This window comes from Narcine bancroftii, chromosome 1 (assembly GCF_036971445.1).
Source record: "Narcine bancroftii isolate sNarBan1 chromosome 1, sNarBan1.hap1, whole genome shotgun sequence".
NCBI lineage: Eukaryota > Metazoa > Chordata > Chondrichthyes > Torpediniformes > Narcinidae > Narcine > Narcine bancroftii.
Genome location: NC_091469.1, coordinates 374,091,705 through 374,110,946, shown reverse-complemented (window position 1 = coordinate 374,110,946; position 19,242 = coordinate 374,091,705). Strand labels below are relative to the sequence as shown.

The 19,242-nt window shown below is 45.8% G+C and overlaps 1 protein-coding gene across 7 annotated transcripts in view; it reads right to left on the bottom strand.

The window, feature by feature from the left end:
- brd9 (bromodomain containing 9) overlaps positions 1-19,242 on the bottom strand; it is a 159,107-nt gene that overhangs the window by 116,764 nt on the left and 23,101 nt on the right. For all 7 annotated transcript variants that reach the window (XM_069913320.1, XM_069913316.1, XM_069913318.1 and 4 more), the window contains exons 2-4: positions 15,959-16,173; positions 3,481-3,616; positions 1,711-1,771 (exon numbers count right to left, since the gene is read on the bottom strand). In XM_069913320.1, coding sequence (XP_069769421.1) covers positions 1,711-1,771; positions 3,481-3,616; positions 15,959-16,173 — 412 coding nt within the window. The remainder of the gene's footprint in view (positions 1-1,710; positions 1,772-3,480; positions 3,617-15,958; positions 16,174-19,242) is intronic.

The following is a 19,242-nucleotide window of genomic DNA, read 5'->3' as shown; positions in this document are numbered from 1 at the left end:
TTCTATTATAATTTTCCATTATATCTATCTTCTGAGCTAACAGCTCTTGTGTCTCTAACTTTTTTATCATATTCTTCTAATTTCTTTTTTAAGTCATCTACTTCCATTTCTATGGCTGTTTCTCGTTCTTCCACCTTGTCTACTTTTTCCTATATCTGTCATGATCATCTCTAATCTATTCACTTTTTCTTCTGTACTTTTTCTTCTTCTTTTTATTTCACTGAATTCTTGTGACTGCCATTCTTTTACTGTTTCCATATATTAAAAAAAAATATATCCATGTACTTGCCCTTCCCTTCATCTTCCATTTCTCTGTGTTCTTCCTCTTCTTCTGAGTCCACTCCAGGATCTGTGTCCTTTACCTCTGTCTCTTCTGGTTTTCTTGTTGAGTTGTTTGTTTTATTTTGTTGTGTATTTTTGGTCTTCTTATTTTTATTAGAAGTGTCTTGGTGTTGGTCTTCTTCCTCTGGGTTGGTCATGTGTTGTTTCTTTGATTTCTTATTTTTACTCTCTTCTTTCTTGCTCTCGTTATTTTCTGTGTTTTCCTCTTGCTGTTGTGTTGTAGTTGTCTGTTTCAGCTGTGGAGATCTACTCCTCAGCTGGTCCCCCCTCCCGTCAGTGTTGCGCACTTTTGTTTGGCTCCGTGAGCCATTTTTGTAGTTCCGAGTTTGGGGCTTCAACTGACCTCAGGGAGCGGGCTTCTCTCTCCACGGCGGGCCTCCTCGTACAGGTAAGGCCTTCACCTTCTTCCGACGTCTTTCCTTCTTCTTTTCTTCCCAATGTTTTTGGTTTTTCTTTCTTCACTGCCATTTTCTCCACGCTTTTACTTTCACTTTGTTTTGGTTTTTATGTTTGTGCCTTTGCTTTTTCTCTCTCTTTTTTTTACTTTTCTGGAGAGGGCTGGAGTTCCACTACCGGCCCCTACTCCATCACGTGACTCCTCTCCTGGTTTATTGTTTTTTAATTTTTTTGCACAATAAAAGATGACTAGGATTCTCTACTTCTGGATAAGCATTACTAAGGTTTTAATGTATCACTAAGTTTAAGCATGAGGGAAATTATATTTTACAATGCATTCGTAATAGATTGAATAGAATCAAATTGTATCATCAAGTGCAGTTGTTTTTTCCTTCATCTTTTGACTCTGGGCCTCAGGAAAAGGTAGAAATAGCTGAGGTAGCAGTGAGAGGAAAAATGAAGTAGGTGTAACACACACAATAAAACATTTTAGTTAACAGGCTACACCAGAAAGACACTTTAGTAAAATTATAGTAAAATTGAAATTTATGTCTGCTACACACTGGAGAATTCCTTTGAGAGTGAGCATAAATGGCAAGTAAAAGCTAGCTTCTGCTTCAAAGGAAAACAAAAACTCCTCTCATGCACATTGTAGCAAATAGTTAAATCTATCCTTCTCACCAAGGAAATAGACATTAGTTGAAGGTGCTGTAAAACTGCAAATTATTTATTTATCACTGTGCTCATGCCAGCAATTTTATTTTTCATGGAGTGAAACATGAAAGACTGCAGATGCTGTAACAAAAATGCTGTCAGAACTCGGCAGGTTTTGCAGCGTACAAGGTCTGAGCCCTTCTTCACGGTATGATTCTCAGAAGGTTTCTCATACCATAACCTGCTGAGCTCCTCTAGCATTTCTGTGTTTTTATTATTTTATTTTTCATGATAGTCAGTTATGACAGTGAGACTTACCTCTGTAATTGGCGTAAGAAGTGTTCCAATAATTGTTGCAAAGGTGTATTCTCACTTTCAGCTTTTAATACAAAAATTAATATTGAAAGATCACTGATAATCTTCATTGCTTACATAAACCACTAGTTTTAAAAGTATAAAAGTATATGCATTACATAAAGTGCTTTTCAACTTGGGATATGCTATATAAATAGAGCTACATTTATTGAAATGGTGTAGAACTTCAAAGAATTAATGTTAATTTAGAAATGAAAGAATACTGAGTTAACATGCCCAATGAACCAAACAACCCAGAATAAAATGTAAAGGCTGTTTAATAACTGATTTTCTAGAGTGCCAAGTTTCATACAAATGCTACCTCATTCTTGCCATCTCCAATATCAACAAGAAGACATCTTGACAAAGTTGAAGCAAAACATTTGAGCAAAATAACAAATTTGAGAAACCTAGCAAATGAATACTGTTTAAATTGTAAATAATTGGTGAGATGTTGGAATAATATCTCTTTCTATCACCTAATGATTATGCATAAAATGAATGCAAATTACCATATTTGATAGAGGTGTTTAAGATAATGAGAGGGATAGATAGAATTGACGTAGAAAGGCTTTTCCCATTGAGAGTAGGAGAGATGGATACAAGAGGTCATGGGTTGAGAGTTGACGGGCAAAGGTTTAGGAGTAACATGAGGGGGAACTTCTTTACTCAGAGAGTGGTTACTGTGTGGAATGGGCTTCCAGGAAAGGTGGTGGAGGTCATTTAAGAAAGAGCTGGATGAGTATATGGATGGGAGGCGGATGGAGGAATATGGGCAGAGTGCTGGTAAGTGGGATTAGAGGAGGGTACTTGGATCAGTGCGGACTAGAAGGGCTAAATTGGCCTGTTTCTGTGCTGTAATTGTTATATTTTTACCACATATCACTGTTAATTGCCCAGACCTGTCTCTGATGGAGGAGATTAACATGTCAAGTGCCTCTGATTTGAGATATTAGAATTAAAATCCTGCTTAACCCTGAGGCCTGTCTTCAAAGATTCCTCTCCAAAGCTTGTTAATTATGGTTCTTAGACTGCAGTCATGTAACGGCACAGTCAAGGAATTTTGCTGCTACACAGGCAGTCTAAAAAGGAATGTGCAGGAATTCTGAGTCAATTCCTGCACCGCGATTTATCCTGCAGGACCCCTGCAACTTTTTGGAGGAAGCCTGCAGTGTAAATCATACCGGAAAAATGTGTTGACAGTCATCCACTCTGTTGCACTGCAGTCTAAAGAGGTGTCCAGTGCAAATGGCCACAAGGGGAGTCATTATGTTAATTTTTTTCTGCTATTCCCCCCTCCCCCCCCCCCCCAACATTTACAGTTTTAAAAACTATAATTGTGTTGCAGCAGGATATTGTCTATTCAATGGGCAATTGACATTTCTAGGGGAAGTTGATTGGGTGTTAATTGCAGATTAACCTGTGGGAGTTCTGGTACCTGCTTTGTCCCATGTTCCATTTAAATGGAAATTGCTTTTGTCAGTTGGAATTTAGAATACTACACCTGCCAAGACTATGCATGTGTGCATTATATGAAAATATTTTTACACAATTTATGATTTTCTGCACGTTATAGGAGTGAAAATACAGTATTGTGATTGATGAAAATCTTAAACTGGGCTTCTCTTTTGGAGTACTAATGAAATGGCCCTGAGTTCCCATGTGTTCACATCTCAAGTCCTACGTATACTTTATTACCAGTTTACATAGAAAAATTAAAAATGGAATGACTACCTTGTTCTTTTGTTCTGCATGATCGGACTGGTCGATCTGTTGGGGGCTCAACTTCAATTCTTTTGCCTGGGTCAAATTCATCAACATCAGCCTCGCTACCCAGATGTTCTTTTTCACGTTTTCTCTTCTTCTCTTCCTATTGTAAGAAGAGATGTCACCCAGTGAAATATCATTTCTGAAAAAGGGCAACATCAATGCAGACAAATGTTTCACAGAACTAACAATTTCAAGCCACATGGAACAAGATGACAATGCAAATAGGTAGCAGTAGTATAATGACACAACGTCTAAAATCAATGGCAAAAGAGAGCACAATTAGTTTGCACTCTCAAGGTCAGAAGCAAAGGAAATAGGCTGCAAATATGCAACAATTACATGTTGCCTTTTACTAAAAAGGATTCTCAAACAGCACTGTACAGTTTAATTTAGAAGAATATGCAAGTAGCAATTTTCTTAACAAATGATGCATGTGATACAGAATAAAAAGATTCAAGTAGTTGACATTAACAAGGTATTGCATTAAATACTTCCCTCAGATAAATATGGGTGTTCAGATCACACGGAAAATACAACTGGCAAAATGACTGCAATCTGATTAAGCAAGAAACCCATGGAGACTTCGAAAATTAACTTGGATTTGAACTGTAAAATATTGCAACAATATGCAGATACTGAGGAGTGCAACAACTATACCTTTTCTCAATATCAATTATACAAAACTTTTCACAAATGTTATTTACTGTAAATATTCATGTATAATGTGAAAAATTTTGTATCGAAATTTCAGCACAAAGTGGAGGGGGGGGGGGTCGGATTATACACGAGGTTATTAGTTAAAAAAAAATTTCTGCCAGCTTTAACGGTAAGTAAGACTATCAGCAGCCGCCGACATTGATGGCAGCGCGACTAGGTTGGGCGGGGTGGGTGGAGAGAGAGAGAGACGCCAGCGCGACTTGGCCGGGCGAGGGGGTAGACAGAGCGACGCCAGCGCAATTTGGCCGGGCGAGGGGGGAGAGAGACGCCAGCATGACTCGGCCGGGCGAAGGGAGAGAGAGAGAGAGAGACAGCAGCGCGATTGGGGCGGGCGAAGGGGGAGAGATACGCCAGCACGAATCAGGCAGGTGAGTGGGGGCGAGAGATGCCAATGCAAATTGGGCAGGCAAGGGGGGAGGTGCCAGCGCGAATCAGGCGGGTGAGTGGAGGAGAGAGACGCCAGCGTGAATCGGGCAGGCGAGAGAGACACCAGCGCGAATCAGATTGGTGAGGGGAGTCGCATTATACACGGGGGTTAAATTTTTCTCTTTTTTCCCCTCAAAAAAAAAGGGGGGGTGGGTGGCAGTCGCATTATACACAAAACACATTATACAGATACACAATCCTTTATCCGGACATCTAAAATCGGGAAAGCTTCAAAATCAGGCAAGTAGGGAGAGAGATGGCAGCGTGAGTCAGGTGGGCAAGGGGGGTTGGGGGGGGAGAGACGGGCAGCGCGAGTCGGGCGTGCAAGGGTGGGGGAGACGGCCAGCGCGAGTCGGGCGTGCAAGGGTGGGGGAGACGGGCAGCGCGAGTCGGGCGGGCAAGGGTGGGGGAGACGGGCAGCGCGAGTCGGGCGGGCAAGGGTGGGGGAGACGGGCAGCGCGAGTCGGGCGGGCAAGGGTGGGGGAGACCGGCAGCGCGAGTCGGGCGGGCAAGGGTGGGGGAGACCGGCAGCGCGAGTCGGGCGGGCAAGGGTGGGGGAGACCGGCAGCGCTAGTCGGGCGGGCAAGGGTGGGGGAGACCGGCAGCGCGAGTCGGGCGGGCAAGGGTGGGGGAGACCGGCAGCGCGAGTCGGGCGGGCAAGGGTGGGGGAGACCGGCAGCGCGAGTCGGGCGGGCAAGGGTGGGGGAGACCGGCAGCGCGAGTCGGGCGGGCAAGGGTGGGGGAGACCGGCAGCGCGAGTCGGGCGGGCAAGGGTGGGGGAGACCGGCAGCGCGAGTCGGGCGGGCAAGGGTGGGGGAGACCGGCAGCGCGAGTCGGGCGGGCAAGGGTGGGGGAGACCGGCAGCGCGAGTCGGGCGGGCAAGGGTGGGGGAGACCGGCAGCGCGAGTCGGGCGGGCAAGGGTGGGGGAGTCCGGCAGCGCGAGTCGGGCGGGCAAGGGTGGGGGAGACCGGCATCGCGAGTCGGGCGTGCAAGGGTGGGGGAGACGGCCAGCGCGAGTCGGGCGGGCAAGGGTGGGGGAGACCGGCAGCGCGAGTCGGGCGGGCAAGGGTGGGGGAGACCGGCAGCGCGAGTCGGGCGGGCAAGGGTGGGGGAGACCGGCAGCGCGAGTCGGGCGGGCAAGGGTGGGGGAGACCGGCAGCGCGAGTCGGGCGGGCAAGGGTGGGGGAGACCGGCATCGCGAGTCGGGCGTGCAAGGGTGGGGGAGACGGCCAGCGCGAGTCGGGCGTGCAAGGGTGGGGGAGACGGCCAGCGCGAGTCGGGCGGGCAAGGGTGGGGGAGACGGGCAGCGCGAGTCGGGCGGGCAAGGTTGTGGGAGACCGGCAGCGCGAGTCGGGCGGGCAAGGGTGGGGGAGACCGGCAGCGCGAGTCGGGCGGGCAAGGGTGGGGGAGACCGGCAGCGCGAGTCGGGCGGGCAAGGGTGGGGGAGACCGGCAGCGCGAGTCGGGCGGGGGAGACCGGCAGCGCGAGTCGGGCGGGCAAGGGTTGGGGAGACCGGCAGCGCGTCGGGCGGGCAAGGGTGGGGGAGACCGGCAGCGCGAGTCGGGCGGGCAAGGGTGGGGGAGACCGGCAGCGCGAGTCGGGCGGGCAAGGGTGGGGGAGACCGGCAGCGCGAGTCGGGCGGGCAAGGGTGGGGGAGACCGGCAGCGCGAGTCGGGCGGGCAAGGGTGGGGGAGACCGGCAGCGCGAGTCGGGCGGGCAAGGGTAGGGGAGACGGCCAGCGCGAGTTGGGCGGGCAAGGGTGGGGGAGACCGGCAGCGCGAGTCGGGCGGGCAAGGGTGGGGGAGACCGGCAGCGCGAGTCGGGCGGGCAAGGGTGGGGGAGACCGGCAGCGCGAGTCGGGCGGGCAAGGGTGGGGGAAACTGGCAGCGCGAGTCGGGCGGGCAAGGGTGGGGGAGACCGGCAACGCGAGTCGGGCGGGCAAGGGTGGGGGAGACCAGCAGTGTGAGTCGGGCGGGTGAGGGGAGACCGGCAGCGCGAGTCTGTCAGGCAAGGGAGGGGAGAGAGAGAGAGATGCCAGCGCCATTGGTGCGGGTGAGGGGGGGAAGAGACGCCAGCGTGAATCAGGCAGGTGAGTGGGGGAGAGAGACGCCAGCACCAATTGGGCGGGCGAGGGAGGGAGACTGGTAGCGTGAGTCGGGCTGGCGAGGGAGGGAGACCGGCAGCGTGATTTGGGCCGGCCAGTGCGGGGGGGGGGGGGAGGTGGTAGAGAGATGGCAGAGCCACTGGAAGGGGGTGGGGGTGGATATGGCAGCACAATTCAGGTGGGTTTAATCTGGCTTTCCGAAATCCGGAAATATCCAAAATTCGGGACACACTGTCCCCCAAGGGTTCTGGATAAAGGACACTAATATTTACAGGTAATTGACTCAGTAGAACTTGATAGAAATTTGATTATTTTCAAATATCAAAACATATTTGTTGTACACTGCCTCAAAACACAAAACGTCCTCGTCTTTCACAAACCTTTGGCCTACAAAATAATGCATCATTTCAACTCAGCTAAGCTGAAATGTAACATATTCCTATTTCTTTTTAATTCTCCTTATTTAAGTTTAATGCAGTTGGTTTCAGGTCTAGGTTTCTCACTGGTAAGTTGAATACAGGAATCTATCATGCTGTGGTCACTATTTCCTTGGAGATGCTTTACTTCAGAATCAGAATTTATTGTCATGAACAAGTCATGGAATTCAGTGTTGTGGCAGCATCATAGCGCAAGCATTCATATTATAACCACTTTATAACTTTACCATAAGTAAAAAATATTAAAATAGTAGTGCACAAAAAGTAAGTAGTGTCTTTGGTTCATTGATTATTCAGGAATCTGATGGTAGAAGGGATGAAGCTGTCGTTATGCCGTTGAGTGTTCATTTTAGTCTCCTGTACCTTTTCCCCGATGGTAGCAGAGTGAAAAGGACATGACCTGGGTGGTGGGGGTCTTTGAGAATAGAGGCTTGTTTTTTAAGACACCGCCTCATGCAAATGTCCTCGATGGAATGCAGTATCGTGCAAGTTAACAAGCCTCTGGAGTTTACATTTGTCCTGAGAGTTGGCACCTCCAAAACAGGCAGTCATATACCCAGTCAGAATGCTCTCCACCTGACTTCAAGGTAATTTATTATTTCTTACGAGGCAATACCAGTTCCAAATTAGCCTATTCTTTAGTTGGTTCCATAAGATATTATGGACATTATCCCAAATGCATTCTGTCCTCACAGCTACATTTCCGATTTGAGTAACCCAATCTACATGAAAGTCAAATTCATCAATAATTAATGCACTCTTCTTTTCATATGTCCCATTCTTTCTTGATTTATAGTTTCTTACAATGTGGCTACTGGAGGCCTATACATAAGAACATAAGAAAAAGGAGCAGGAATAGGCCATCTGGCCCATTTAACCTGCTCCGCCATTCAATAAGATTGTGGCTGATCTGATCTCCACCAACCTGGCTTTTACCCATATCAATTAATTCCTTTTTTTTAATGTAAAAATCCATCCAAATGAACCTCAACTGCTTCCCCGGACAGAGATACTCTGAGAAAAAGTTTTTCCTCATCTCTTTCTTAAATCTACTCCCTTGAATCTTGAGGCTGTGTCCCTTAGTTCTGGTCTCACCTACCAGTGGAAACAATTTTCCTGCCTCTATCTTATCTATCCCTTTCATTATTTTATGTTTCTATAAGATCTTCTCTCATCAGGATCAACCTGGTGAACCTCCACTTGACTCCTCCAAGGCCTTCTTCAAGTGTGGAGACCAGAATTACACACAGACCTCCAGGTGCAGCCTCACCAGTACCTTGTATAGTTGCAGAGTGACCTCCCTGCTCTTGAATTCAATTCCTCTAACGATGAAGGCCAACATTCCATTTGCCTTCCTTAATAACCTGCTGTACCTGCAACCCAACTTTTACGATTCATGCACAAGCACTCCTAAGTCCTTCTGCACTACAGCATGCCTCAGGTTTTCACCATTTAAATAATAATCTGCTCTTCTATTTTTCCTATTAAAGTGGATGACCTCTCATTTACCAGCATTGTACTCCATCTGCCAGACCTGTGCTCACTCACCTAATTAAACAAAATCCATCTGCAGCTTCTCCACATCTTCTGTACAATTTATATTTCCACTCAATTTAGTATCATCTGCAAACTTGGCTACACTACACTCTGTCCTCTCTTCCAAATCATCAGTGTAAATGGTGAACAGCTGTGGGCCCAGTACTGACCCCTGTGGTACCCCACTTACCACTGTCTGCCAATCAGAAAAACCCCTATTTATCCTGACTCTCTGCCTTTTGTCAGTAAACCAATCCTCAATCCATGCCAATATACTTCCCCCAACTCTATTCATCTTATTAATAAGTCTCTTGTGCGGCACCTTATCAAATGCCTTCTGGAAATCCAAAAAAACAACATTAACCTGTTCCCCTCTATCTTCTTCTTTGGCTTGGCTTCGCGGACGAAGATTTATGGAGGGGGTAAAAAGTCCACGTCAGCTGCAGGCTCGTTTGTGGCTGACAAGTCCAATGCGGGACAGGCAGACACGATTGCAGCGGTTGCAGGTGAAAATTGGTTGGTTGGGGTTGGGTTTTTCCTCCTTTGCCTTTTGTCAGTGAGGTGGGCTCTGTGGTCTTCTTCAAAGGAGGTTGCTGCCCGCCAAACTGTGAGGCGCCAAGATGCACGGTTTGAGGCGTTATCAGCCCACTGGCGGTGGTCAATGTGGCAGGCACCAAGAGATTTCTTTAGGCAGTCCTTGTACCTTTTCTTTGGTGCACCTCTGTCACGGTGGCCAGTGGAGAGCTCGCCATATAACACGATCTTGGGAAGGCGATGGTCCTCCATTCTGGAGACGTGACCCATCCAGCGCAGCTGGATCTTCAGCAGCGTGGACTCGATGCTGTCGACCTCTGCCATCTCGAGTACTTCGACGTTAGGGGTGTAAGCGCTCCAATGGATGTTGAGGATGGAGCGGAGACAACGCTGGTGGAAGCGTTCTAGGAGCCGTAGGTGGTGCCGGTAGAGGACCCATGATTCGAAGCCGAACAGGAGTGTGGGTATGACAACGGCTCTGTATACGCTTATCTTTGTGAGGTTTTTCAGTTGGTTGTTTTTCCAGACTCTTTTGTGTAGTCTTCCAAAGGCGCTATTTGCCTTGGCGAGTCTGTTGTCTATCTCATTGTCGATCCTTGCATCTGATGAAATGGTGCAGCCGAGATAGGTAAACTGGTTGACCGTTTTGAGTTTTGTGTGCCCGATGGAGATGTGGGGGGGCTGGTAGTCATGGTGGGGAGCTGGCTGATGGAGGACCTCAGTTTTCTTCAGGCTGACTTCCAGGCCAAACATTTTGGCAGTTTCCGCAAAGCAGGACGTCAAGCGCTGAAGAGCTGGCTCTGAATGGGCAACTAAAGCGGCATCATCTGCAAAGAGTAGTTCACGGACAAGTTTCTCTTGTGTCTTGGTGTGAGCTTGCAGGCGCCTCAGATTGAAGAGACTGCCTTCCGTGCGGTACCGGATGTAAACTCTATCTACTGCTCCTATATATATATATATATATATATATATGTGTTAAAACCATATAACTATATAATAATTACAGTATAGAAACAGGCTATCTCAGCCCCTCTAGTCCACACCGGTTTAAGTGATCTCTTCTCGCCCCACCTACCTGCTCCCTGTCCATAACCCTCCAATCCTCTCACATCCATGCACTTATCCAACCTTCTTAAATTGACCCTGCTGCAACCATCTCTTCCGGAAGGTCAATCCACTCAGCCACTGAGTGAAAAAGTTCTCTCTCATGTTACTTCTAAACTTTTGCCCCCTAACCATTAACTTATGACCCTTCGGTCCAATCTCATCTACCCTCAAGGGGAAGAGCCTATTCACATCTACTCTATCTATCCCCCTCATAATTTTAAATACCTCTATCTAATCCCCCCCTCAACCTTCTATGCTCCAATGAATAAAGATCCAGTCTACTCAATCTTTCTTTGTATTCTAGATACTGTAATCCAGGCAACATTTTATTAAATCTTTTCTGCACCCTCTCTACCTTATTGATATCCTTTCTATAATTTGGGGACCAGAACTGCACAGTATTCCAAATTTGGCCTCACCAATGTCTTGAACAGTCTCAACGTCACCTCCCAGCTACTATATTCCATGCTTTGATTTATAAAGGCCAGCATACCAAAAGCCTTCTTTACCACTCTATCCACATGAGAATTTACTTTAAAAGAATGATGAACCATTATTCCAAGCTCTCTCTGTTCCTCTGCATTCCTCAATGCCCTCCCCTTCACTGCATACGTCCTATTTTGATTATTCTTCCCAAAATGAAGCACTTCACACTTATCTACACATTAAACTCCATCTGCCACCTTTCTGCCCACTCTTCTAAGCAGTCCAAATCCTTCTGCAGTCCCTGAAAACCATCTTCACTATCCACAACTCCCGCTAATTTTGTATCGTCTGCATATTTACTAATCCAATTTACCACTCATTAATCCAAATCATTAATGTAAATGACAAACAACAAGGGACACAACACTGATCCCTGAGGCACACTGTTCATCACCGGCCTCCATCCTGACAGACAGTTATCCACCATGACTCTCTGGCATCTACCTTATAGCCACCATTGAACCCATCTGACTATCTCAACATTAATACCTAGTGCCTGAACCTTCCTTACCAACCTTCCATGTGGAACCTTATCGAAAGCCTTACTGAAATCCATATATACTACATCTACCCCTCTATCCTCATCAACCTTCCTAGTCACCTCAAAAAGTTCAACAAGATTTGTCAAACATGACCTTCACCGCACAAACCCATGTTGGATGTCCCTGATCAGTCCCTCTCCAAATACTTATACATATTATCTCTAAGAATACTTTCCATTAGTTTACTGAACACCAATGTCAAACTTACTGGCCTACACCTGGAGCCCTTTTTAAACAGAGGAACCATGTTTGCGATACACCAATCCTGGGGCACCATGCCCCCGTCTCGTGACTGTTGAAATATCACTGTCAAAGCCTCTGCTATTTCCTCCCTGACTTCCCACAAGGTCCTGGGGAAAATCCCATTGGGTGGGACCCAGAGATTTATCCACCTTTATATGCCTCAAAAGTTCCAAAACCCCCTCTTTCCTAATCCCTACATTTTCAATAATCACCCCTTTTGCTTCTCTTATCCTACACGATTCCTTTTCCATAGTGAATACCGAAGAGCTCATTCAACTCCACACAAATTTGTCCGCTCCAATTCTCTAAGGGACCAATTTTATCCTTCACTCTTCTTTTGTTATTTACATATTTGTACAAACACTTCGGATTTACTTTCACCCTGTTCGTTATAGCCACCTCGTACCTTCTTTTCACTATCCTAATTTCTTTCTTAAGCTTCTTTTTACAATCCATGTATTTTCCAAGCACCTCGTCTATATCTTGTTTCTTGTATTTAATGTAGGCCTCCCTTTTATCTCAAGCCAACTTTCAAATCTCCCTTGAAAACCACAGATCTCTCAAACTTTTGGCTCTGCCTTTTCTCCTAACAGGAACATAAAGATTCTGCACCCTCAAAATCTCACCTTTGAGTGACCTCCAAATCTCCTCTACCTTCTTCCCATAAAACAAATCAGCTCAAACCACTCCTTTCAAATCCCTTCTCATTTCATCAAATGTGGCTTTCCCCCAGTCAAAATCTTTGGACCAGATATATCCCTTTCCATAATTATATTGAAACTAATGGTACCATGATCACTGGATTCGAAGTGCTCCCCAACACACACCTGTATCAACTGCCCTATCTCATTCCCCAACAGTAGATCCAACACTGTCACTTCTCTAGTGGGTACCTTAACGAATTGCTGCAAAAAATTATCCTGCACACATTTTACAAATTCTAATCCATCCAGCTCCTTCACTGAATGAGTTTGCAAATCTATTTTAGGAAAAATGAAATCCCCCGCTAACACAACCCTGTGCTTATTACAAATCTCAGCTGTTTCCTTACACATTTGTTCCTTTATTTCTCACTTTCCACTAGGTGGCTTATAATTATAACTTCTCCTTTTCCATTTTTAAATTCCAACCATACCACCTCCCTTGACAAGCCCTCCAATCTATCTCGCAACAGCACTGCTGTAATATTTTCCCCGACAAGCAATGCCTCACCACCCCCTCTTACCCCTCCAATTCTATCACACCTAAAGCAGCAAAATCCAGAAAGAACTCCAGCAAGTTTGTCAAACTAGACCTGCCCTTTCTGAATCAATGCTGTGTCTACCTGATGGAACTCCTTCATTCTACATATCTCATTATTTCATCCTTAATGACAGCTTCAAGCATTTTCCTGACTACAGATGTTAAGCTAACTGGCTAATAGTTACCCATCTTCAGCCTACATCCCTTATTAAAAAGTGGTGTGACATTTGTTGCCTTCCAATCTGCGGGGAGCTGCCCAGAATCCAGAGAATTTTGGTAAAATGACTACCAACGCATTGAATATAACTCCTGCCATTTCCTTCAGTACCTTGGGATGCATCCCATCAAGACCAAGGAATTTGTCTGCCTTCAGTCCCATTAGTTTGCTCATCACTATCTCTTTTATAACAATTATTTTATCGAAGCCCTCATCTCCATTAGCATCCCAAATGTGACAGAGTATAGATATGTTTTTGGGAGATAAATTGGGGCAGGTATTGTTAGTGTAGGTCACATACAAACAGTTTAAAATAGATCTTATTTAAAATACTGGAGCTCTGCTAATGCTGGACATGTCGGAGCCTCAGAGCTTTTGCAAAAGCTTTGGAGGGTGCACAAGAGACTTCACTAATGGATTGTTGTTTACATAAAGGAAACAGATGAAAGTGTTTGTCGTAGCCGCATTCTGCCTGGAGGGGAACTTGCTGTTTTAAGAGGGTCATGTGGTTTTGCAAGCAGAGAGAGTCAAACAGGCTTTCTCTCTCTGTGTGGGGGAGAGAGACAGATCAGTTTTACAGTCATCAACAGCCGCTGGGACTGGTACAGGACAAGCTGGCAAGCTTGTGAAAAACCCCATTTGGATGACAGGTTGAAAGTGCTTAGTTCAGCCTGGTCAAAGTCCTTGTGGTTCATGCAAGAAGAGAGGACTGGCTGTCTAATGTTTCACTTGAAACAGGAGAAACAAAAAGGCATTCTGTGGTGACCTGAAAGAAAGAGGTTATCATCTGAAGAACCCTGAGTGGGCAAGTTTCTTCGGCAAGAAACTGAAGTGGCTGGGAGTCCATTGTACATCAAATCTCTCTCTGAAAACCAACAAGAACCTTCCTGAGTGGTAACCATTTCCCCTTCAAGCACCAAAGCCTGGTGAACTTTATAAATGTTATATTTTGTGCACAGTATAAGAATTGCCTGCAACCAGTGAAGTGAGATTGGACTGTGAATCAAAGAACTTTTATGAACTTACACACACATTACATACACGTGCTCTTAGAATTAGAAGGGGGTTGTTAGGTTTGTTAAGTCAATTGTGTTAAGTTAAAGTGTGATTCTATTTTCATGTTTAAAGATAATTAAAAGCAACTTTTGTTTAAGTAACCATTTGTCTTAGTGAATATCTATTGCTGCTGGGTTGATGGGTCCTCTGGGCTCGTAACATTAGCAGCACTCTTTGGCATGCTGGACATGTCTTCCACCGTGAAGATTGACACAAAATATCTGTTCAACGCCTTGGCTATTTCCTCATTACTCATTATCAATTTCCTTTCTCATCCTCCAAGGGACCCATGTTGACTCTCACCACTCTCTTCCATTTTATATATTGATAATTTTTTTGCTATCTGTTTTTATATTTTGTGCTAAATTACCTTCATAATCCTTCTTCCCTTTCCTTATTTCTTGTTTAGTTGTCCTTTGTTACCTTTTAAAGTTTTTCCAAGCTTTCAGTTTCCTACTACTCTTGGCTACTTTGTGCACATGAGCTTTTAATTTTATACTTTCCTTTATTTCCTTAGTTAACTACTGTTGACTCTTCCTTCTTTTACTGCCCATATTTTTAATGGGAATATATTTTTGTTGAGCTCTGTGAAAAATCTCTTTGAAAGTCTTCCACTGTTCCTCAACTGTTCTGCCAACTAGCCTGCGCTCCCAGTCCATGCTAACCAATTTTTCCCTCATTCTGTTATAGTCTCCCCTCTTCAAGCATAATACATTAGTTTTAGATCACCCTCCATCTGTATGAGAAATTCAATCATACTATGATTGCTTTTTCTAAGAGGGTCCCTAATTACCAGATCGTTAATTTTACCTATCACATTGCACAATACGAGATCTAAAATAGCATTCTCCCTTGTGGGTTCCTTAACATTCTGCTCTAGAAAGCTATCACGGATGCATTCTACGAAGTCATCCTCCAGATTCCCTTGACCAATTTGATTTTCCCAATCTACGTGGAAGTTAATGTCCCCCACAACAACTGCCGTTCCAGTCTACATCCCTCAGCTATCTCTTAGCTAGCCTGTTCCACTATGCTATTGTTATTTGGTGGGCGATAGACGACTCCGTGAGTGATTTTTTTCCCTTTACTATTCTTAATCTCTACCCAGATGAACTCAACATTCTGCTCCTTAGATCTTATATTGTCTCTCATCCCTAATTAAGAGAGCCACCCTTTCACCTTTACCATCCAATCTATCTTTTCGTATTACCTGATACCCTTGAATATTTAATTCCCAATCACGCCCACCTTCCAACCATGTTTCTGTGATGGCCATTTGCATATACATTCTTCATTGTACACTCAATTGTGTCTAATCTGAGGAACCTCTTTCAGATGACCAGCAAACCCCAAGTTCACTCATTATAGTAAAGCAGTTAAAAGCAGGTCATGTAATCATACAACAAAATGACCCTCACCCAGCAGTTCACACCAGCCATCAAACATCATGCCAATTATATTAATCATACACAACTCCCATTTTATGCTCCCTACATTCTCATTAATTTCTACAAATTCTACCTATACATTGGGGTAACTTATAGTGGATAATTGAACTACCAATGCTCATTTTTGGATTGTGGGTGGATACTGAGGCATCTGAAGAAAACTCACACAGTCACAGGGTAAATACACATAGACAACACTGGAGATCAGAACTGAAGCCAGGTCGTTGGAGTTATGTGACAGGCCTATGGATGTATTGTTGCTCTGTTTCATTATGGGTCAAGAGTCATACTCACAATTCTCCACATTCATGTCAGTCTGCCTTGATCAAACAACTTGCTAATTTACCTTTCTCCTTCTTCGTTCTTCATCTGAAATATGTTTTTCTTTCTCGGACTTCTTTTTTTTCTTCTTTTTTTTATCTTTATGCCGTTCTCGCTCATGATCAGATCGGTCATCATAGTAACTGGAATCATGGCCTGAACCAGAAAGCTCAGTGACTTCACTTCCTCCCACTTTCAACACAAGTTTAAGTGGCTTTTCAGGGGGTTTATCAATGAAGCCTAAAATGAACATCAGAGTCAAGGATTAAGAAAAAATTGCAAAATTTATGCAAGTATTTGCTCTAAAGAGAAAAAGCAAAAGTTCTAATAATCAAAGATCAATCATTCATTAAAAATTTCAACTTTTACATTTATGATTTGTTTTAATTTTTTTCTTCCTTTCCTTTTTAATCTCCTGTTGATGAAAATAAACAGTTCAGTAAAACAAGATGGAGTTTACCAGGCTGTGACACAACCATGACCATATACACATAGACTGTATTATAGGAAAATGCATCTGGCAGCCCATTTCAGCAAGAGCCCTATTTGCACAAGGGGATAAACCAACCAAGTAATCAGTTGGCGATGGGGTTGGTTAAATGACAAGCGATGGTAGGCTGACAACTCCATTGAACCATATATTTTCTACCTCCCTTGGCAAGCAGCATCTCAGTTTAAATTTCATCTATGGGCAGAATCACTGATAACATGACATTCCCTTATTATTGTGAGTTTGAACAAAAAATTTAAAGGTTACAGAACATATACCAAGATCTGTAGAGTTAAGACCTAAAAAGTCTATAAAAATTCAACATTCTTTAAATATATTAGGCAAATGAGGCAAAGAGAAACAATGTTAGTTAGATTAATTTGCATTTACATTATCAGGAAGAGACAGAAGCACAAATATCCCAGGAAGCAAATATTGAATAAGGGATGGCAGAATTAATGTCAGTTAAATGTCATTCAGTAATTCAATGAAATAATAGCATGAAAAAGCAACAAGTTCCAAAAGCAGAACTGGGTGAGAAAGCAGTGAGAATATTACAGATTTTGTAATAATAATTGCTTCAAGTTCATCTGTCAAATAGCATCTGAGAGGAAAGAAGGATTTGTAGTGGCACACCATTAGGCAGGCAAACCGGCCCCGCATGTCACGCACATGATGGGGTAGCTGGCCAAAATGGCACCGTCGGGGGTTTATTCCCGACCTTGGCACCAGGCTTAGAAACCCACACTCTGCGGCCCACATGACGCCCTGGCGGCGTCAGGGCCCACGGTGCAGTTCTCAGCCAGGTCCGGGCTGGGAGCACAAGACCAGCCAGGCAAACCTCAATAAATCAGTTTTTGCTCACTGAACGCAACCCATTTGGTTGTGGAGTTATCCAGTAAGCAGAGTAGCTGTCGCTACATTGGTGACCCCGACAGGTTCAAACGCCTTTGAATCCGATATGAATGACTCTTCGATCAACACTATAGCCATCAAGCTTCTTGACCTCTGGGTTCAGGAGACTGAGATCTGGTTCAGCCACGCAGAGGCTCAGTTTCACCTCCACCAGATTTCATCAGATATGACCAAGTTTTATCATGTGGTCGCCACCCTCGAGCAGGCCACCGCCAAACAAGTGCTGCACCTCGTTCAGCACCCTCCCGCGGAAGATAAGTACAGGACCATCAAGCGGGTGCTCACCGGTTCCCTCAGCTTCTCCAGGCGCCAGCATGCCACTCGGATGCTTCACTTCGACGCCTTGGGAGACAGAACTCCAATCGTGTTGATGGATGAGATGATCTGATCTCATGGGCAATCACACCGCCTGCCCATTCTTCGAGCGTATCTTCCTCAACCATATGCCCAAAGACATCCAGCCATTATTGTCCCAGGAGAACTTTGACGACCACAGGAAGGTCACTCAAAAAGCTCAGGAGCTATGGCTTGAACGATTCCCGGAGGGCTCAGCAGTCCAACTGGTTACGAGTCCCGGACATGACCATGCCAAGCTTTCCTCTAGCGCTGCGGAGGAACACTCGGCCCCTGTAGGAGCCTCAAATAGCATAGCCAGAAGCAAGCCATCCACTTCAGGCCTCTGCTTCCTCCACTAGCGCTGGGGAGCCAAAGCTCAGAAGTGCCATCAGCCCTGCTTGTTCCTGGGAAACAAGCAGGGCGGCTGCAGTTAATGGCTGTGGCGGCTGGCCAAGAACACAGCCTTCTCTACCTACGAGATGGAATCAGCGCCCGAAGCTTCCTCGTCGACACCGGGGCCCAGATCAGTGTCATCCTGGCCACAGCCATCAAGTCCCAGATCCGGCCTCGAGGACCTCTACTCCGTGCAGCCAATTCAATGGAGATCCAAACATATGGTAACAAGACCGTCCACTTCCAGCTTGGCAAGCGGAAGTTCTCGTGGAGGTTCACCGTTTCATCCCTTTGAACCTCCATCTTGGGTTTTAATTTCCTCTTCGCCCACGGGCTCCTGGTCGACCCTCGAGGTAGGCGTCCTGTCGATGCCTGTACCTTCCAATCTGTTCGCCTCAACGCCTCCCGCACAGAGCAGCCGCAGATGGCCACGGTCAGCGCAACCAAGGACAAGTTCCAGTGCACCCTGGAAGAGTTCCCGTACCCTCCTCAAGCCGCAGTTCTCCGCTGCTTCACCACACCACAGGGTGTTTCATTATATCCCCACCCAAGGCCCGCCTGTCCATGCCAAGGCGCGCCGGCTCCCTCCAGATAGCGAAAAAGGAATTCTCATATCTGCAGGAGCTGGGGATCATTTGACACTCCGACAGTCCTTGGGCCTCGCCGCTCCACCTGGTCCTGTAAGCTTCCAGTGGCTGGCGCCCCTGCGGATATTATCGACGGCTTAACGACGTGACAGTACCTGAGCGTTACCCGATCCCTCACATTCAGGACTTTACTGTCAACCTGCATGGCGCAAGGGTGTTCTCCAAGGTCGACCTACTATGTGGGTATCATCAAATCACGGTGCACACCGAGGACATCCCCAAAATGGCCATCATTACCCACTTTGGCTTGTTCGAATTTCTACGAATGCCTTTTGGGCTCAAGAATGCAGCCCAGACCTTCCAACGCCTCATGGATACGGTGGGCAGGGATTTGGACTTCGTGTTCATTTATCTGGACGATATTCTTGTCGCCAGCAGAGACCGGGTACAACACAAGTCTCACCTGCGCACCTTCTTCTCCCGACTGGCCAACTTCGGCTTAATGATCAACCCGGCCATGCCAGTTCGGGAAAGAGTCTATGCAGTTCCTGGGCCATACTATCACAGCCAAAGGAGCTACACCAGCTG